At 43.8% G+C, this 22,505-nt stretch overlaps 1 protein-coding gene across 6 annotated transcripts in view; it reads right to left on the bottom strand.

Annotated features, from left to right (window-relative positions):
* The window catches only part of GRAMD2B (GRAM domain containing 2B), a 482,135-nt gene that overhangs the window by 55,521 nt on the left and 404,109 nt on the right, over nt 1-22,505 (bottom strand). For all 6 annotated transcript variants that reach the window (XM_085632688.1, XM_085632692.1, XM_085632689.1 and 3 more), the window contains exons 8-9: nt 14,446-14,526; nt 8,897-9,008 (exon numbers count right to left, since the gene is read on the bottom strand). In XM_085632688.1, coding sequence (XP_085488814.1) covers nt 8,897-9,008; nt 14,446-14,526 — 193 coding nt within the window. The remainder of the gene's footprint in view (nt 1-8,896; nt 9,009-14,445; nt 14,527-22,505) is intronic.

Here is a 22,505-nt window from a genome sequence, read left to right as displayed (position 1 = left end):
TTTAGTGCATTTACTGAATATATGAATTTTCGTTGTTCAGTATTTACAGAGTCACATTCAGATCGCTAACAGACGCGATCTATCACTGCATCTTACACCCTTGTCGACCTTGACTCTATCGCTAGCTTACTTTGACAGCACTTTATTAATTGGAAATCTTCATGAGGCACTTTCAGCTTAGCGAGCTGTTTTACTTGTTTCTTTATAGCACTAGTGGGCATAGCGTACACAATGTAAGTTTACGCCCGAGCGAGAGCCACATCTCAGTCAGTACTTACTACACACGGCATTCTCCACATTATCCTCTACGATAGTCCCACACCACCTTTCAGGTCACATTATCACATCAGGGTCTTCCAGGCGCGCACATGTTTTTTCTATGTCTATACATGCTAATAAGACATTGTTACACATGGGCATTTGCTTGCCCCCATTTTCAGTTTCTGTCCTTTTTTAGTAACACACTACAATCTGGTAAATGTATGCCTTTAATATATTTACATTATGTTTGTGTTTCTCTGTAATTCAATTTTATTGATTATTTGGCATATACTCTCTCGCTGCCTTTTCTTGCATGGTCATGTTGAAACAGAGTGATTCTCTATGTCTATGATCGCCTCTGTGAGGTTGCCTTGACAACTAAAGTAAAGCGTATATATCTGTCAAACCAGTATGCACTAGACGTAGTGACCAAGGCGGTGCGCTGCCGAAACGTGTCTAACCTTTGTTGGATTAAATATTTCATTTTTGCCACAATTTCACGGAGTCTGTGCCTGACTGTTCGCCGCCGCCAGGATTGGAAAATAATATATATATATATTCCTGCGTGTGGCCTCTGATGAGAAGCGAGAATGCTTCGAAACGCGTAAGGCCAAAGGGACGAATTACCGTGAAGGGAAGCTGCAATGGTTGGAATAAAGGTTTTGAGAACCTCCTGTTGGTGAGTTGCGGCCTCATCTCTGAGCAAATTGGTGACAATACACATCGCGGCGGCTCCGGCCGTGGAGGGATCGCGCTACCTGAAAATGATGAACAGGACCACAGAGAGGTAACGTTCCTCTTTGACTGGCGCCAGCAGGGTCACTATTAACATTGCAAAATCTTTTCAGGGAGCTCAATGGAGGGCTCTAAACTTGTCCCGGAATGGCATGCAGGAAGTGAACCCACTAGAGGGTAGTGAAATGAGCGACGTGAATACATTTCCCAACATGCACTGTGGAAAATGAACTCTACTTAAAGAGATTACACCTGAGACTATTGGGAGTCTCGGTAAAGCATGCTGGGAAGATACAGCGTTAATGAACTTGGTTTCCTGCGTGTGGCCTCTGATGAGAAGCGCGAATGCTTCGAAACGCGTAAGGCCAAAGGGACGAATTACCGTGAAGGGAAGCTGCAATGGTTGGAATAAAGGTTTTGAGAACCTCCTGTTGGTGAGTTGCGGCCTCATCTCTGAGCAAATTGGTGAATATATATATATATATATATGTTTTCTACTTGGACGAGATCCGAGAATTCCCAGACAATAATCCAGCGGCACACCAAAGGACGACACAATAAAGATTTTATTGTGTTATACAAACAGAACTACGCGTTTCGGCGAAGCCTTGACAAAGGCACCCAACATAGGTCCCTCTGATCCTACCCTAACACACCCATGGGTTCAGGGTACTTCTACCCTGACCCCTTGAATCATTTTGCAGAAACATTTTAAGACCTCATGACATTCCTTAATACTTAGAATGGCGACCGCAACCTCCTAGTCAGGTTGTGGTCAGCCAATCACAGTGTTGCTGGGGGCACGTGACCATCGCAGGGGATCCACGGAGGGTACGCTTCCCTAGATATACAATTTTTGATTTTCATTTAATAGCTCCACAACTACTAAATGCATTTAACCAAATCACAAAAAGGGATCTTTCTGGACCAAGAGCTACCTCTCCGACAAATTTGGTGTAATTCCATCCAGCAATTCGAGCTGTAGTAGTGTTCAAAATCCTTATGGGAAGTTGCATGGGAAACTTACACCCACCCCTCCTATTCTCTGCACCCGCTTTCATGCTGAGCTAGACAAACCGTGCCATTTTTGTGGGGAAAATTTAGTGAAGATTTGTCACACGGCGTCAAAGTTGTAAGCAAACCAAAAAATGCTTTTCCTATGGAAATGAGGTCCTAACTATAACTACCTGTAATATTTGTGTGAATATATATATATATATTACCTACTGGCGGTCGCCAGTAGGTAGTTATAGTTAGGACCCTGTTTCCATAGGAAAACCGCAACATTCTATTTGGAATAACTTTGGCGCCGGTCGACGAATCCTTGCGAAATTTTCAAAACTAATGGGGCGCTACGCTCCGCTCCTACCCTGAAAGTTTCGGGGGGGATTCGTCAAGCGGGGGCTGAGAAAAAAGGGGGTCCCAAAACGCGTTTTTCCCATGCATTTTTCCATAGGACCTTTAGATACAGCTACAGCCCGAACGGCTGAACAGAGTTACTTGTAATTTGGCAGAGAGGTAGTCTACATGTCAAGGAAGTGCCTTTTGTAGGTCTGGTGTAAATCTGTTCAGTAGTTCCTGAGAAAATAGCATTTAAATCAATATATATATCTGTGGCAGCTTACGGTGCGCTTACCGTGCGCTTACGGTAAGCTTACCGTACGCGTACGGTGCCGTGCGCGAGCGCGATTCTGATTGGCTGTTAGATCTTAGTAAACATTCGAATCGGTCGAAACCAGGAAGCGGCGGCCGCCATTTTCTCTCACGCACTCTGACCTAGGGAGGAAAAACAAAGGGTGAAAACATCTAAAGAGGCAGGTTTGACAGCTCCCAACCACCTAGCCTTGATTATGGTGTCCCAAAAGAACCCCCAAGGCCAAAAATTTAATTTCTTTTTTTTTTTAAAAACGCCGATTACGCTTACCGTACGCGTACGGTAAAAATTAATTATAAAAAAAACAGTATCCACACTTTCCCACCCCTGTGTGCAAAAGGTGCCCGCAGGGCTCCTTTTGAGCATGGCATATAAATTAAAAGAACATTTTAATTGTTTACCTTTCATAACGAAGCGCATAATATGTCCTCCGTGAGCGGACGGTGCGCGAAGCGCATCGTGCGTACATTGCCCATCCAGCGTAACGTGGGCACGCGGTGCGGAACGAACTGCGTTAAGTGGGCGCGCACGCCACGAACGGCGTAAAGTAACTTAGCATTTAAAAAACCGTACAAATTCACTGAAAAAACCATAGGTTTCACACACGTTATAGTTAGGAATTAGCATTTAAAAAACCTTGCAAATTCAGTGAAAAAACCATAGGTTTCACACATGCTATAGTTAGCTGGAGATTTTACTCATAAAAAACCAATGAAATTCCCCCGTTATAGTTAGTGCAGGCAACTATAACTCACGCGACCGCAATCCTCTGCTGATGACATGTGTCTTTATGAAAAAAAAATATTTGTAATATATGTATAGCTAAAATTTAATGGAAGAAGACATGGGCAAATAAGTGTCTAAATACAGTATTAGCATCAGCAGAGGATTGCGGTCGCGTGAGTTATAGTTGCCTGCACTAACTATAACGGGGGAATTTCATTGGTTTTTTATGAGTAAAATCTCCAGCTAACTATAGCATGTGTGAAACCTATGGTTTTTTCACTGAATTTGCAAGGTTTTTTAAATGCTAATTCCTAACTATAACGTGTGTGAAACCTATGGTTTTTTCAGTGAATATATATATATATATATATATATATATATATATACATACACATACACGCTAAACTCCAATCGCTGCAAAGCTTCCGGCGTTAAACACCAATGGAGGACGGACCACAGGTACGTGCAAAATCAGTTTATTGTCCTTTCCCCTTGCACCCGCCTGACATATATATATATAACATATCTTCACTGAAAAAACCATAGGTTTCACACACGTTATAGTTAGGAATTAGCATTTTAAAAACCTTGCAAATTCACTTAAAAAACCATAGGTTTCACACATGTTATAGTTAGGTGGATATTTCACTCGCGCGCCCGCAATCCTCTGCTCAGGACGTCACATATTACATCACTCATGACATGGTCAGTGGCATCACTCATGACATCACTGATGACATCATCCTTGTGATAGAGTGGCGGTCGCGCGAGTTATAGTTATCTCAACTAACTATAACGGGGGAATTTCATTGGTTTTTTACGAGTGAAATATCCACCTAACTATAACATGTGTGAAACCTATGGTTTTTTAAGTGAATTTGTATGTTTTTTTAAAATGCCAAGTTATGTATGTATTATTATTTTTTTTATATATTTATTTTTCAATAAACTACGTATTAAAAGTTTGTAAATTTTTTTTTAATGGTTTTTCACCGAGCGCTCACACCCGCGATTTAAAAACATTTTTTTTTTTAATGTTTTTTTCTGCCTTCGGGGTCCTTCAGGGACCCCCTGACCAAGGCTAGGGGGTCAGGATTTCTCTACCCTGCCTCCTTTTCACGTTCGCCACCTTCCTTTTACACTCTCGCACTGAAAACAAACAAAATGGCGGCCGACACTTCCTGATTTCGACCGATTCGAACGTTGACTGACATGTAACAACCAATCAGAATTACGCTCGCGCACGTTAGGGTGCGCGCACGGTGCGCGGCTATAGATATGTATGTGCTTTTTACTGCAATTTTCTCTGGAACTACTGAACAGATTGACTCCATATATGCAAAAGGCACATCCCTGACCTGAGGACTACCTCTCTGCCAAATTTCAAGTAATTCTGTTCAGCCGTTCGGGCTGTACCTTCGACTAAAGGTCCTATGGAAAAATGAATGGGGAAAACGCGTTTTGGGACCCCCCTTTTTTCTCAGTCCCCGCTTGACGAATCCCCCCCGAGACTTTCAGGGTAGGAGCCGAGTGGAGCGCCCCATTAGTTTTGAAAATTTCGCGAAGATTCGTCAACTGGCGCCAAAGTTATTCAAAATAGAATTTTGAGATTTCCTATGGAAACACGGTCCTAACTATAACTATCTACTGGCGACCGCCAGTAGATTTTATATATATATATATATATATATATATATATATATTTATTTTCAAATGGGCCCATATGTTTCACCCTGAAAAGAACCCCAAGAAAGTAGAACACATCTTAAAAAAATAGAATAATCCACCTTGATGAGGTCCTCTTCTTTCCAGCGTTGCCCTTCGTGTTGTCTGTGAAACTCAGAAAGAGTTGTCCATTAGTTCATATGTCCCAGGTGCAGTCAATATTTTTTTAAAAAACTGACCGTTCTCTTTGGGTGCAGCTCAGCAGCGGCTCCTCAAATATGGTGGAGGAGCATCGCACCCCCAAAAACCTCAGGAAAGGGGAAAAGAACACACTTTATTTCTCCTTTCCTGCAGAGTCTTGGGGGTGGAGCCTGGGGGGTGACCGTACTTACGGAAGTGGTAGTGCACTCCCTTCACTGCCCATGATGGTTTGGCCGGCTGTCTCGCTGCTTGCGGAGACACTACTGGAGAGTCCTCGGTGACATTGGGCATGAATGACCAGCAGGAATACAGAAAGACAGGAGACTCTTATCAGGAGACTGATGGGGATCAATGTGAGATTTGAGCATGTTGATCAAAAAACCTATGTCGAACAGCAGAGATGCCGCTGATTGCAAGTAATGATGCTACAGCTCTAGGCCTTCAGAAGTCAGTCATCTAGGTAGGGGAATACAGGAATTGAAATGTGCCACTACTATCTTCATCACCTTGGTGAAGACACATGATGCTGAAGTCAGTCTAAATGGAAGGACATTAAAATGGTAGTGGGTGGCTCCACTATAAACTGAAGGTACCGCCTATGTGACAGCTGGTTTAGAATGTGAAATATGCATCCAAGGACACCATCTAGTCTTTCGCTTTGCAGCAGAAAAAGCTGGAAAGTGAGCAAGGGTCAATAGCCAGAATTTCTCTTTGTGGAGAAAGATTCAAGACCCTGAGGTCTAGGACCGGGTGAAGACCACTGTGCTTCTTCGGCAACAGGAGGTACAGGAAATCGCACCGCTGCCCAATCGTCTACACCTGTACCAACTCCATTGCTCCCTTCAGCAGCAGGGTTGCTATTTCCTGCTCAAGGGTGCAGAGATGGTTTTCCAACTGGCAAGAACAAGGTGAGTGGGGGATGCAGGGAGGAGCCTGGTAAACTGAATCTGAAAGATCCACTAGTCCAAAGTAATGGCATTTCAAGCCTGTAGAAGGGGGGGGGGGGTGGAAACACCCTGCCTACCACCGGTCTCAAATGGGTTGACCAGGGCAAGCTAGAGCTGCTTCCCAGTAGAGACAGGGTAGGAGGCGGCTGGCTGTTGCGCAAGACTGCCCTGGCCTTTTCCGTAGACTCTTGTCGGAGCAGAGGGTTCTGGGACTACTGCTGCAGAGCTGTTTGAGAATGGTGATGGTGAAACCTGAAGCTTAGTTCAAATCCGCTCAGGCGACTGCAATCAAAGAGCCCGCAGTAGCGAGACTTCCTGGTCTCCAAACTGCTTGTACCCCTTGATGAGTAAATCAATGAGGGTGCTCTGCACATACGAGGAGAATCAAGTTCTGAGTCAGGAATGACTGCTGAGCATCAACAAGAATACCATTCATTGCCCTGGCAATAGATTCCGCCAAATCAAAGATGGATTGAAAAATCTGTCACAAAGCCATCCCAGAGCAACTCAGAAAATTGCCTTGTAGGTTTTTCAGCAAGTTGTTGGCAACTAGGTTTGCCATGTCCCATAATGCGTGGGTCAACACTTTCACACCTAAAGCCCCAAATGTTTGGACTTCCTGCTAGCAAGGGCTGCAGGAAAGGCACCAGAGGAGAAGTTTGTCAAACAAAAGGCTTGAACCACCTGACTTTCAGGTGAAGGGTGGACTGAGAGAAAGACTGGGTCTACTGGACAGGCTGGTATTGTCTAGTTACGGTCTTTACCACAGGGGATGTAGTAGGCCTCTCCCAAACCACCAAAAGTGGCTCTAAAAGAGCATTAGAAGAGGGTCAGAGATTTGAGTAAATGATTAAAGATCCTCTTTTCGGATGTTTGCTTTTGATTAAACCAAAAGGAAGAGGAAGTTCTAAAATCTGCTGCCGCCTTCGGGACCATTGCATGATAGGAAGCCATTTTGATGGCAAAGGTCCAGCAGGATGGAACATTTGTAATTCAGGGAGGATGTCTCTGCTACTGGCATCACCCAAGTCCTGGTAGGCACCTGACAGGTATTGTGGAGGATCACCCTAATCGTCTGTTCTCTGGATATCCAGAGTGTCAGAGTCAGACAGAGAGGTAAGGTTTGTTCAGGAACAGGCACCGTTTTCTTGGCCATTGTGTTGTAACTCAAGGAGACTGTGGGCCCCTCTTCTAGACCGGTAAAGATCCTGATCTCTTGACTTTGCAATTGGTGCAACTAGCAGCGCAGAGAGGAACTGATGGCGGTGTTCGAGAAAGATGTGCTAGCACCGGTGGAGCCAAGGGCAGTGTCAGGGCTGAAGGTGTGGGTGCCAAAAAGAACCAAGGCATGAAGGGGCGTACTCGCACAGTAGGTAGTCCAGCTGGCAGATGGCCATACAGCACACCTAAAAGGTGCCACGAGGCCTGATGCTGCTCCAAGAGGGACCATAGCTATCCTCAACACCTTAAACGTGGTGAATAGTAAACATGCCAAATATCTACCTTGAGCAGGGAGGTCAGGGCAAGATAATTCCTGAAGTGGAGTATGCAATGGCGCTTGATCGGGAGGCAGCACCACGCCAAGGTGTGGAGAGTGAAGGGTTTGCACATACCTTTCCTATGTTTTTTGTTGTGTCTTCTCTTCTTCTTGTGCTATTGTCACTTTTCCCCTCTACGTCGAAGCTGGGGACATTGGGGACCTTGAACAGGGATGAGCGTCGCTTGTCCCAACAAACTTCTCTAGCCCAGGCCATGAAGAGCTTTGCTTTCGGCTCTTTGATGGCTCTATGATGAATGCTCCGACAGGGCTCACAGAAGTCATAGTTTGAGCCGAGAAAAAAAAAGGCAGATATCAGTAATAGACATATGACCCTCCCAATCCCTGCATGGTTTGAAGCCTGAATATTTGGGGGGGCATGGGAAAGGAAGGACTATAAGGGAAATTGCTGTAGAACTCCTGACAGAACTGTCAAACGGCAAGCTCCAGATCTGCAGTAAGGGGATTGAAAAAAGGGAGCACATGTTGGCAACTAGGGTGTGCGCTTTATGACTCTGGTGATGCCATTATGATGTCACTTCTCATGTCAACACAGAGACAGTGCCCACTACTGGTGTGGAAGAGCTGTGGAAAAGGTTTGGGATCCATTCTAGCTCCTATGATATTCAAACTGTGAGGAATCTGCAGGTAACAACTGCAGAATTAACTGCAGAATTAACAACTTTAGAACCAGTTAGGGTCCGGCCACTATGTGGCAAGGTTTCCATAAATTCGGAACACGAAAGTGCCAAGTCATAGTATTAACTAATATAAAAGTGCTTTAGTCTTCAGAGTATCAGTTCCTGTGGAGACTACATTCAGCAACTAAGAGCATATACTGGACAAGAATGCTTTGGAGCTCAGTTTGTGGCCTGCTCGAAGATTCCCACACATTTGTATTAAGAAAGATAGACATACAGTATTCTAGGTATCATAACAAAGAAAATGTTCAATAAAAAGCAATACTTACTTTTGGCTTGCATTTCACTAAAAAGGCTCATTTAAGTAAATATGAATCAAAATGGAAAAGACTAATCTGCATTCTACATAAAGTGTGCAGAAACCCCAAAGACACTAGAAAGGGCCCTCTAAAGCCATCACCTCCAGTTTGCTCATTAACAACATTGCACATGTTCTCACAATGAAAAGGATAAAACAGTTCATGCTGACCTTGAGAATTTTCAGATTCTGGAGTCTGAGAACAAGTACTGCTAAACCCATCTAGTTCGTCTCTTCTTTGTCTCGCCATTCCATCCAGCTGTGAAAAATCTACGTTGAAATCCTGTTGAAAGTGAGAAACACATTAGGAGGAATCCAATCACATCCAACATAAAAATGTCTATGTAAGAAGGTTATCGTACAGGTGGGTGAAACTCAACAAGTGACCACACAAGTATGGCCTACAGTTTTCTTCGAACAAAAAAAAAGTTACTGAGTCGTATTTGTGGTGGGCACTGTGTAGTAATCAGGACCACGCTTGTATGATGAGGTTCAAGTAGGTTTATTCGGGTAAGTAAACCGGTAGAATAAATCCTCATCAGCAGGTGTATAAGTGCTGTATGGCAGCCCCACCAGGTGCAGTCTGCTAACTGCTCAGCCCCATCCACTAACTGTCATCAATCATCCAGCCACCCAAACATTCCACTCATTCCATTCACCAACATTCCATACAGAGCACACACAGGCTGAGCAGCTAGGAACAAGATAACATAGGGTATGAATCATAACAGCAGAATACTACATGATCCCTTCCCCATTGAACAAAAGAAAAACATTAAAACTATAAACACGAAAGTACAACAAACAAACAGTCCACAGCCCAAAGATGAAGTAAATACCACCCTCATCACAAAATGGATAGGAACGAGTACAATAAGAGTCAAAAGCCCAGACCCAGGGATGACGGGAACACCGCATCACGAGAGGGAAAGGAACTAGAGACCAGAAGGAAAGATGGATAAAGAATACCCACCCCCCTCCTCTAATAAGGAAAAATGAACGTCAAAATGAAAGTTCTCCATGTAAGGAGACTAGTCATGTGGACCAAAGGGACTGAAACCCATTACCCTGCCTCCAACTTGAACAAGGTACAACGTGTAAATTCATATATACTCTCCATGTGAGAAGACACAACATGTGGACTAAAGGGACTGAAACCCAATGTCCTGCCCCCACTTTTACAAGGGACAACAACGTTACATATATGCTCTCCATGTAAGGATGCAAACAAGAACAAAACCCTGCACAACAAAAACAAACATGCGGCACATGGCGTCTTACGCACACAGGAACCAAACCCTGCAACCAAAATATTACGTGCGGCACAAGGTGTCTTACGCACACAAGGAAAATGACTCCTTGCAACAAGACAAAAGGGGAAAGAACCCTTAGAGTCAACCCTTACGTAAGGGTACAGTGTAAAATTGTGTGAACATGGGACTAAAAACCCATTCATTTTAAAAAGAGTAAACAAAACCTTTAAGTCAACCCTCATGTAAGGCTAGTTGCCCACACCTAACATATAAGAATAGGCACAGACAAAAACATTTGCGAAATGTTGAGCTTTCTTTCTTCAGGCCGCTTGTACCAACTGTAGAGCGTGGGGACGTCAACATCTCGTTACCAAAATTAATGTAGTAATCAGGACCACGCTTGTATGAGGAGGTTTCAAGTAGGTTTATTCAGGTAAGTAAACCAGTAGAATAAATCCTCATCAGCAGGTGTACAAGTGCTGTAGGGCAGCCCCACCAGGAGCAGCCTGCGAGCTGCTCAGCCCCATCCACCAACTGTCATCACCCAAACATTCCACTCATGGCCCATTCACCAACATTCCATACAGAGCGCACACACACACAGGCTGAGCAGCTAGGAACAAGATAACATAGGGCATGAATCATAACGCACGAATACTACACACTGTTCACCACCTCAATTACGAGTGCACTCTAGCTAGATAACCAAGTTACTCCCTCTGTACAGTTGAAGCTCCGGTGGAGTTCCAGTAGTCCAGGCTTTCTCCAGGAGCAGGTAGCAAGTATGGAACTTGGATACAGTATGAAAGTTATAAGAAACGCAATGGCTAGTCACAGCTACATCATTGTAACTAAATGTGTGGCTAATTGCATAAAGGGAAAATGGACAGCTAAAATGACAAGCCAGAAGGCTCTAGTCTAGCACTTTCTGCAGCACATACGATGCAAAACACTTTCACTGCACTTTGCAGGACTGCACTACAATAGCCATAAAAATGAGGCCTAGAAATAGTGAGTTGTCAGCTAGAGCGTGGATTTTTCTTTTATCCCCGTTATCTGGCTATGAATTTATTTACAAGCATCGTTCCCTGTAGCATGCACGCCTGAGCGGACGCACACACTGCCTTTCACCAGCGCGCACACACTCTCCCACAGCGCACACTTCACTGCTCCATGCAAGACCAAGAGATGGTTTGTGAGTGGTGCGATAAAAAGCACACTTTCTTGGAGCTGAACTGCAGTGACAGCTGAACTGCTATGACAGCGAGTTTTCAAGCCTGTGTTGAAGAGCAGAATGCGTATGGAAGGACTTGAAAGCCTTTCTCTTACGTGCATGGGTTTTGCTACGGTGGATGACAGCACTCGGAACAGGCAGTTGTTAAATTGCCGATTTCTTACATTATTGTCGAGTGGGGGGCCTGCAAGGATTCAGCAGCCTGATGCAGCAGAGCACTGATGAAACTTAATATAGGTTATCCTTTGTAAAGAGCTGGGTAAAACTGCACAAAATAAGAGGTGGATTCTGCCTGTAACCAAAATCTAATCACATCCTTTAAGAATTAAACCCAAAGCATTAACCTTTGGATGGCACTAAGAGATACCAATCTAGTGGCTGAAGTGTACAGCCTGAAACTGGAAAACCTGGGCTCAATTTCTGCTTGACCAGATTGTGTGATCCTGGGCAAATACATTATTTCACTGAGCAACCTTTTTGTTCGTTATCACATATAAGACCATTTTCAAATAATTGAGTCAGGATGTGTGCTGTACAAAAAAAAAAAACGTTGCTTGTGTGTGAAGTAATAGCTTATAAAGTTGTTCTATCTAAAATAGGAATCTAGGCCATATTTCCTGCATATAACTGACTTGCCTCTTTGTTCACTCATAGCATGGTCATCAGGGCCCAGGTAGGAGGGTTTTTCAGTTCATGTTTAAAAACTCCCAATATTTAAAAATACTTAAATATACTGATGTGCTAAGGTGAAATGCTTCGGTGTTTTGAAGAAATACTCTTTCTTGAATCGCAAAGACAACTTATCTAATGTAATGTTTGTAGAGCGATTTAAATGGCAAATATTGTCAGGGCTCGGCTCGTACAGTGGTTCTTAGAGCTTGGCTCAGGTCTCCCTGGTAATTAGTTGGCTCGCCAACCCCTATTCACTACCCACCTGCATTGGACTGCAGAAAGTTGTTCATTTAGTCTTAATCCCCTTTTATGGCACAGGGCTTCCGCACCTCACTCTGTTTCATGTGTCAAGTGTGCTGCCAGAAAAAAGGAGTAATCATACTGGTCACCATGGATGGCTTTAAATGGGATGTAAAAGAGGGGAGTCTCAAAACGGGGCGCAGCAAAAAGAAGTGTAACTGCTACTGGGGTTTGTTGAAAGAGTAGTGGTCTTTATAGTGTCACAATCACCTGCTCACTTATAAGGACTGCATTTACTTTAACCTAGTTTAAAATGGCACTTCTCATGACTATCCATGCATTACATAGCGACTTTTGTCCCTACTCCTCATCTTGTAGGATTTCACACCACAATCAATTCACAAGGAGATGCTCTCTTATGCAGACTGTGGATTAGAGACACCCAATTTTAGCTTCAAGGATTCGAAGCAAAGGTTCTCATTGTCACAGTCGGAGGCCAGTACCTGTTTGAACTCGACTTTGAAAGCCAGAGTCAAACAGTTCTCAAAATTGTTCAAAATCACAGACACACTTTGCCCTATTTACTTTTCACCAGTATGATGAGAAAAATACTTTCACTTGCGCTTCCAGCTTCATGGTGGATCAGCAGATAGCAATGCCACTGAGTGGAGTGATATAGTGGGTCTGTCCAGGAGTGAGGGGACACAAAGTTGCTGGACAGATTTAGTGAGTAGATACTGTGAAGTCCAAAATCCACAGACCTAACACCCGTGGAGGTCCTGGATTCCATGAAGGAGAGCCTGGTGTGGGGAGCTCAGGGGCTGAAGGGAAAGAGACTCTGGGCGACTCTGGGGTAGCAAGTCAAGAAGGAGAAAGTATAGCAGAAGAAAAACAGACGTCATGCCAAGATCCCATACTCCTACTGGGCCATGATAACCCTGATGATTCAGAGCTTCAAGAAGTGGCTTACACTCTTGCAGGTAAGACGACCACCACTCTCTTTGTTAGTCACTTATGACTTGTTAGCCATTAGGATTGCTTTGGAGGATGTTTTCTAATCATATGCTGTAACAAATACCACCTACCTCAACCCCTCTTCTGGGCCCATAAAGGTTGAATTAACTAGCTCTACCCCTTTCAGGTCATTGTCGTCAGGCCACCACTTTACCTTCTGCAACATCTTATAATGGTCCTATCCTTTTCTAAACCTGGGGTGCAGGTGCCACTAGAGAAACAATACATGTCATGACAAAGTGTATCGTTATTACAAAACGGTCTCAAAACCTTATTAAATGTAGCTGTATGTGTGAACTGCACCGGTTTTCAATATTGCTATAAACAAAAGTTTGGAGAGCAGATTGGTACCGATATACATAGCTGGACGCAGCAATCGCATGCCTCATTGGATCCTTGGTGCACATAGACTTGTCTCCAGCGCACGGAGATCTTACACTCCCGCACAGAGTGGAAAAAATTAGAGGGAACATTGTTTACAAGTCAGTCAATTAAACAAAGGTTCCAGACAAATGCTGCAATGCATCAAGCATTTTATAATACATTTACTCTTTGTCCTACTTTACAGTGGTGCAGAGTTCAAGTAGATTCTCTTAACTCGGTGTAAGAACCCAGGCTGCTAAGAATCTGGAGTCAATGTCCCACAGTTCAAATGTATGTCCAGCATTGCAAGACCCGCCATCCAAAAGTGAACTGGGATTCTCACCCAGAGAAAAATAATGGATCCAAGGCGCCAAAGGACGTGGCGTTATGGATGGAGTTGGAGCGCTGCTCGTTAAAAAGGAGGGACTACTTTCAGGCAGGCACCATTTGAAGCTCTATCTTGTCTCCAAGTGAAATGCTGCACCAGTGACCTATTACGGAGAATGGAAAAAAGCTAAGCATTTAAGTTCTCAAGAACAGCGGACTGCCATTGAAATGTTCAGGGGGCTGGGACACTCAGGGTACATGGGGCATCTAATTGGTCATCACTTGTGTTTACGATTAGTGTTCAGACACATTTTAATCATGAATTCTACAGAACCACAAGGAGTAGCGAACTGGTGGAAATCGATCCACAATGGGGTAGACTAGACTCTGCCAACTGTACAGAACTCCAAAGTCTAAGGTCATTGCAAAAAAGTCCCCAGTGACTATGAGGGTGAGAGATATGCCTTGCAAAAGGGCATTATGAAGAGCACTGGAAAATTCCGCCATGCAGACTGGACTGCTCAAAGGAGGAGCAGAAGCAGCCCGTGGTACCATTGGAGGCTGATAAAGTAAGTCAGTTAAAAGAATGGCGAGCAGAGACAGTCAACATGACTTACCAAAGGTAAAGATGTGGGACGTTCGACCCTGAAACTGTTTTCAGCCGATGAAGGAAAGGGGCTGTTTGCAGTACTGCCGATCTGAAAATAAGGAGTCAAGAAAAAAAACAAACACCCCACAAGTATTAGAGCAGTTCACTGAGGCAAGCAAAGACAAGAAAATCTTGTGCAACACCATCCTAAGTCTCATGCATGTTATCAATGTACGTGTTAAATGCGAAATACTCAACATACCATCATGATAGTCTAGAGAAATAATGGTTTCCTAAATGTTTTGGCACATTCGGTCAGAGATGATACTATCATGCTGACCTTCTAACTAGCATCTATAACGTCCTTATGGAAAAGATAGCAACAGTTGGGAACGGCCTTGCAATTCGTATTTATTGATTTTCATGTCCATGAGTGTGATAGTTCTTTTATTTACGTTTCGTTTTAGTACTAACAGGTAAAAAACAATTAGTGGCCCTCTATAAAGAGCTTCTCATCATCAGAAACAATGGGGAGATCACCCAACTGTGGAACAGAGGATCCCTCTATCATTTGGGGCTTTATGCCTTTTGCTGGACAACAGAGACTCTGACCTCAAAGAACTGCATGGAACTCAGGATATGGGCACAACAGAGCACATGAGATTTTGGTACCTATCTGAGAGGTGCTCATCTCAAGGTAAAAATAACCTCTAGATTATTCCTGTAAGGTACAAAACTAAGTCCTGATCCAAGGTGTAACGCTCACTACACCATGATACAGGGAGTCAAAAACATAATTGCACTATCAAGAAACGGGGCTAGGACTGCCTCGCCGAATTATATCCCTTACCCCTCCCACATCCCATCGGCAATGATATATAGGTAATTAAGGTATAACCTTGGCCATCTGGGCAACTTTGACCAGAAACCCAGCACATGTGATTCGGTGCTGGAGTGGTTCTCTCTCCACAACACCGGGGCTTGTGAGTTAAAGTAAATGCCCACCATCCAAAAATATTATAGGTCAAATAGGGTTATAAAAGGTAATTAGGCATAGTTCTTTCAGAAAGCAAAGCTTTTTCGAAACGGGGATCTTATTACCACATTATTGGTATTAGGTAGGTTGACATTATAGGCAATGTTGCAGGTCCAGAAGGAGGCATTGTGCTCTCCATCCTTACAGGACCTAAACATCATCTCCCCTCCGAGGGAATGTAAAAAAAAGAGAAATGAGCATGAGTCTTCTTGTCATCTCACGTGGAGTGGACTGAGGTTTTTTTTGAGGAGGTATGGGGGGGCTAATCAGGTAGATTTCTATATGGGTTGTCCTCACTTTAGGGGCACTGCCACACTAACAATAATGGAATGCAGCTCCAAAGGCACACCACCAGGAAGTTTAGAAGCAAGCATCTCCAGCCTATGTTTATTCTTTGAAAAGAACTCGATTTCGGTACTCAATGAAACTTTAGTCGATACATCTCTCATCAACAGAAGGGTGTTGAGATTGGCCTATCCCGAACACTGCACCAAAAGTTACATCACGAAGTGAAGAAAAGGGAACGTGTCTTGATAAAACCATAACAGCCATGAAACTGAGGTTACCAAGCAGCTGTGCTTTGCTTCCATCAACAACCAGCCATTTATAGATAATCAAGTGGCACAAAATCCCTCTTTATTCAGCGGAGAAACTGATCATAATGCTCACAGCACACCCAACATTTGGGCCATCTGCCCACACAACCCTTCTTAGTCTTACTCCTTGAAAACACTTTGTTATCTAGAGTGCAACAAACCAAACAAGCAAAAAAGAAATCACATCAAAGAAACATTTTTCTTAAATCGAGCAGCTGATTAATACCTCCTCTCGATGCTGAAAAGAACTGGATTTGAACTGAGACAAGCTTCTCAAAACCAAGTAGGTAAATGATTTGTGTAGATTCAGACATTTAGGGGATTCACAAAAATCCACAGCAGAGGGCACTGAAAGCTACGCAAATTTAGACTATCATGCACTTTATTTCTGTCCTACACTTAAGCCCTAGGATTGCCTTTCATCCAGCAATTCATAAGAGTTAGTAAGTCTGAAATGTATTTTCACATTTATTGCTTTCTTTCCCCATTGCAATTCCTCCACTAACAAAACACACCACCAAGTGGAGAAATCTATGGTCTACACGGCCAGAAAGTGTGTTTTTCCACCAATTTATATACTTACTTCCGCCGTTTGCACCATGACAGCACAATTAGGGTGTATAGGATCAGAAAATCATCATTTCGAGATCTTCTCTCAGGGAAGGACCAGAGTCGTGGGCAGTGAAAATTAGGCGAATGCCTATAGTCGCAACTTTGTGGATATTCACAAACATTTTAAGCACAGCATTCCATCGAAACTTAGTGTTGAAAGGGTGTGGAAGAGTTCGACACTTACATTCTTTGACAGTGATAGATTTCCCAAAACCTGTGTGAATCAGAATATACGTTTTAATCTGGTCTCTGCCAAAAATCAGATTAGCAGCACAGTATTTCCAATTCGTAAATGCTAAAGATTATGTAGTTTGTAAATGATTGGATCATTCAATAATCCATGAGTTGGTTGATTGCCACAGTCTCTTGAAACACTATTTCCTGCAGTTGCACAGTCCTTAATGTGCTCAAATGAAATAAACATTAAGATAGTGGTCGACATGAAAAGTAAGAATTCAGCCATCTACTCACTCCACCATACGTTTCCAGCTCGTCCATTGTAAGGTTACCGATTTAAGGTCTTTTACATCTTTATATATAATCATGCCCAACGGAAAAGTACTGACCATCCAGGAAACAAATTGCCACCGCCCCTTCCCCAAGCCCCGCCTGACCGGAAGTTTGGAAGTTCAGACTCTGCTGGTATTTCAGAAGCACCAGCAATAACAATACCCGAATTTCTTTTAATCAACAGTTTATGTGGCTTTCACTTCCAGTCTCCATTGGCTTTTTGCGAAGGTTGGCGGACCTTTCACTGTGGCCATAAGGAGTGCTTGCTTCTAACTCTCGAATCCAAAAACAACTTATCTAGAAACATCGAATGAGGGGCCAGGAGTAAGAAGCCACTATGCCACCGCAAGTGGACTATTCTTTTTAGATCGAGCTGCGACCAGTTAACTTTCCCACAGGTAATCATGAGTCTTCTCCAGTGGTTAATTTGAGTCAGTAGTTGCAAGTGGGGTGCGCCGGTGGATACCACCAGCACTATTTTGGGGGACCTGCACTTATTTTTGCTGATCGGACATTTACGGAACAGAAAACAAAAACGGAAAAAAAGGAGGATGAGAAAGGCAGGACACCATCTCAATGGGAGAAAGCAGGGCCCTTCAAGAGTGACAAAGTGGTAGGGAGTGTCTGGCAATAGGTTAAAGAGGCATTGGGGTGGATTCAAGACTACACAGCCCTGTTAACTGACATTTAATAGTGCCAGCTGCAGGGTTCTGAGCTGGGCTGTGGGCACTGGCACTCATTTTACAAATGAAACACTGGCTCCAAAAGCAAAAGGAGCAGAGATGCCAATGTTCAGCTAATCGAGTGGCTCAAGGTCATACCTGGTTCAATTATGGAGGCAAAACTCGCAGTTCAACCTCATCCCAATTGTGCACCTTTACACCAGACTTCAACCGTCCATATAGCAAGTGCTTCTGGCTTCCTTAGTTTCTACACTGTGCTGTAATGTTGTTGGTCTGGGGGTGTGCGAGTTAACACCCCGGACCATAGTGGACATAATGGTTGCACCTGAAATTATTTATAATCACACTGGGGATCCAAGGGAGAGGCCATATCTAGGAGAACATACTGCTCCCTATACGAATGATAATAACTCCCAAAAAGTATGTTTCACGAAAGAAGTGGATTGGAGGTGCTGCGCAACAGGAGTATCCTGTGTCTGGGAAGAGATTTCAAATAGGACAAAAACCCTCACTCACCCGAGGGTGACATGCTTGATCATGGGGTTCCCTCCTCACGCCAGGCCGCAAGGCCACTGATGTGGGCTAAAACTCTTTTGGGTTTAAAGAGGAGCTGAGGTGTTTTCAGGGGAGGGACCAGAGGTCTGGGTGGCGAGGGTCTGAGTGCACACAAGGGGGAATTAAAACAGTGTCCAGAAGGCCAAATATGTTTTATTATACAGACACTGGAACAGGGTAAAAAAAGAGAGTGGACCAGGGGTTATCAGCAAATATACCCCTAAAAAAGGTCAACATGTTTAGCCCTTGATGACCATAGTCAGGGTTCGTGGACATTCTTCAGGACCAGATGTTCAGTCACTCTCGCCGCTGAATGTGAGGAAGGAGACTTCTACACGAAAATGGAGCCAATACACTGGCATTAAATATACAACTACATTGTTGGTTCAATATTGCGACAGTTTTTTGTGGAGATGGTCTGGAGTTCTAATTACAATTGGATTGTCTGTGGACGCACATAGGAAACAGGGGTATTCATACCATTTGATTATTGGAAAGGCCACATACCTTTGGGATAATTTAAACCAGGACCATCTTGGAGTTGATCATTTACTGACCTTTTGGAGCTTGTCCACATGTGATTCCTTGGGCCCTGACGAAGTTCGTAAGGAACGAAACGCGTTGGCCGAGTCTGAATTTTAAAATTTAAATAAAGAACACAGGACGAAATTTGGATGACTTGAAAGACTTTTATTCTTTGGTGCACCGTCCCTCGGTCTAAAAGCTTACATATCTGGTTTCCAGTAGAGCACAAGTACGGCCTGCTCTGGACGTGGTTTGCACCTATCTAAAAATTGAACATTTACTTTGAAATTGATGTGCTTAACATTGGTCAGCCGTACTGTCTTTTGTTTACTGGGAAATCAAGAGGTCTTTGTGAACACTAGTCAAAACCATCTGCATCACCAAAGGTGAACAGCAATGCGTGGAGAAGGTAATCTATGCCTTTCTGAGAGACTAGATTACAGGACACCACACCACAACACACCATACCGCAACACAGCAGAAGTAGCTCCTATCAGATTATATTTTGGCCAGAGAATCTAAGATGCCTTCCCGGACCACACTGCATGGGCGAAGGCAGCCACACCAATCAACCATCAGCTTCACCAGCGAGCGGACCACAACCAACACATCTACCAATGGAGGAATGCCAAGCCCCTCAGCCTGGAGGTCGGGGACAAGATATTAGTCAAGGATTGACAACCAAGAAGCAGATTTTGGCTACCCCTTTAAGCAGCAATCATGGGGGTCACTCCAGATTCCAGGAACTATTCGTTTGTGTGAGGAATAGAACAGCGGCAATTATACAGAACACATCATTTTTCAAACATTTCCATATGTCCCCTAGGGGAAGGGAGTGGTCAGATGGACAGGATACTGCAGACCGCAATACAGGCCAGGTGCCCAGAAACAACGATAATGAAGGACCATTGAACACCTTCCCGGCCAGGACAGAAACATGCCACAGATTTCAGGCTGTTAGCACAGACAACTGCCTCAGAGAAGAGGAAACCACAGTAGAAAAGGATCACAGAAGCGTATGGAGAAATTAATTGGCATAAGACTACGTCATTGATGATACGGATTCATACTGATGAAGGGGCGGAAACAGGAGTTCATGGGCTCAAAGGGGTTTTAAGTCTGCCCACTGAAAGGCCAGCTGTGCTTTACTGGGCCGGTGCAGTTTAAGAAACATGTGAGTAATAATTAAGCTGCACCCGTGGAGACAAACTGTATTTGATGATATGCAACGACACACATGCAAGAACTGACCGTCCCCTGTGCCAAGCTTTGATGTCCAGACATTGGAGCTTAAGGTATGCAGTGTATTAATTGTGGTTGATACAGAGCTGCTGGGTTTCAGAGATCTTTGACACGTACATGTGAGAAAGACAATTGTCATATTGAAACACATGAAATGTACATAGCTAAGGCAGGCGATGGATGTGTACATCTGTAATTGGCACCCCTGCAAAGAAGGTATGTAAAAAGTTATATACAGTTGCAGTAAAAAGTACGTATGGAAATAGAAAGTGGGATGAATAAGCAAACATAAGCGATTTACTGTAATTTGAAAATATGGTAGTACCATGTGCAAAAAGGTGCCCTTGCGACAAAGATACTCAACCTGACACCATTAGTATTGCAAGGTCACCATGGGTCTTAAAGCAAGAAAAGAGAGTGCCCTCTTCCCTCCCCCATTCTGGTGGGTACTAAAAGGTAGCCAAAAAGGCTCCTCTAAACACGTGGAAACACGATGCCCCTGTGCCAGCTACACATCTATGCCCCTGCATCCCACTGTGGCCAGGCTCCTATGTTGGGGGATGGGCAAATTAGGGGTGAGGTCTCTGCTGTAGTTCCTGTCCGACTAAGTGATGGGAGTGCCTGGCTCCTGCAGTTCAGAGAACAGGACACCCCTGGAGTAATCGTGTTCTGCCGAAGTTTATTATTAATGAATTCATGAACCAATTCATTCATTCAGCAAACAGGAACCTGCGTTCCCTGAGCAGTCTCTCTTTAAAACGAGCATGGGTCCCCCTTGAGCTGCGGTAGACTGCTTCCTAGTAAGCTTACAACTACTACAGATCCACCAAATGGCAGTGCTAGGGGAAATTTGGCAGCATCTCCTTGTTGGGAAAAAAAATGCCTTTAGGATTTACTAAAGGTACCTTGGTCTCTCCATCGCAATTCAGTGTCTGGGACGCTTCCCTCTAGGTAAAGGAATGCACGCAATACACTGCCACTGTCTGGGAAGCTTTTCCCACGCGCGTCCTGTGCCATGCTAAACTGGAGGCAAAATGGATCCCACTTAGCCTTGGTAATTAATACTGTGCGACAAACGTCAAGGGTAAACATCAGAAGTGATCTACTGCAGCATTTACCAAATCTCCTTTTTGATGCTTGAATTAGATATTTGGATTTTTTAACCATGTATGGCCTCTCAAGTTGCTTTTATTTTATTTTTGCAGATTGGTATAGCATGAACAGGACCCATGGGTGCTAGACCGTGCTTAATTTGCATCAGGAGCCCACTTCGCCCATTGCCCCAGCCAATGCCACCAAAGACAGTCACTTTTCTCTACATGATTCTAGAAACATAGCAAAACTTTCCTTTTATCCAGCTCTCAAGAATAAACAACGTCCTTGGCCTTTACAGGAATTCACAATTGGCCTCATTAATTTGATATGCGCTGCAGCTTTCTTAAAACACTACCAAAACAAGGCCCTCATCTGAACACAGTGGACATAGATCAGTGCCCTCCAACCAAAATTACTATGCTTTTTCATTGACATGCAGAATGGGGCTGCTCTGCTCGCTTGCTGTTGAATTTTGCGCAAGTCTCTCCATGCTTTCAATTGGTTCTTGGTACTTAATAGGGTAACATTTAAATCACGCTGACTGGCCCAAAAGACCAATAGGTGACCACACACATTTTTTGTCAAGCTGTTAGTGGGCCAGTAACGCAATAGAGATACTTGCAGACTCAATAGGAACTCTGATCAACCAAACACTACTTTATTATATGCGTAAGGGATCCAGGCTTAGAGGCTGCTGTTTCTCTGATCAGAAGACATCTTGTCAAGAACTATGTGCCATGGTTATTTAATCAGAATCAGATCTTTGGAAATTTAGTAAGGCTACTAAGACCTAGCTAAGCCCCTCTGAAAGGCAGTTTGTAGCTGCTGTCCCATCATTCTCCACGAAGAACACCAGGACCTAGTGAGCAAACTCAAAACGTCACTAACTGCTTCAATATCAACCTCTTGAGCAATCCTTCTGAGTCACACGCTGGAAATAGGTCTGGCTTTGGAACCAGCCTTTTGGCTTTGTCAATGTGCGTTTTGTCATGGCTTTTGCAAAACAATATTGTTGTGGAAGCAGCTGTGCTCTTGTTGATATTGGGAAAACATAGTAACTTAAAGTAAAATTATTTTTGACTCAAAAGCACTCATTGACATATTAGTCCCTGGCACTGAAAGGAACTACCTTGTGTACTGATGCACTCTTTGTGAAAGAGCAGAATGTCATCGCTCACAGTGAAGTTGACCCACTGCCCCATGCTGTATGCTGCAGTGGGTGAAGAAAAATGTG

The sequence above is a fragment of the Triturus cristatus genome, chromosome 2_1 (assembly GCF_964204655.1).
Source record: "Triturus cristatus chromosome 2_1, aTriCri1.1, whole genome shotgun sequence".
Taxonomy (NCBI): Eukaryota; Metazoa; Chordata; class Amphibia; order Caudata; family Salamandridae; genus Triturus; species Triturus cristatus.
This window is presented reverse-complemented; position numbering and strand designations above follow the sequence as displayed.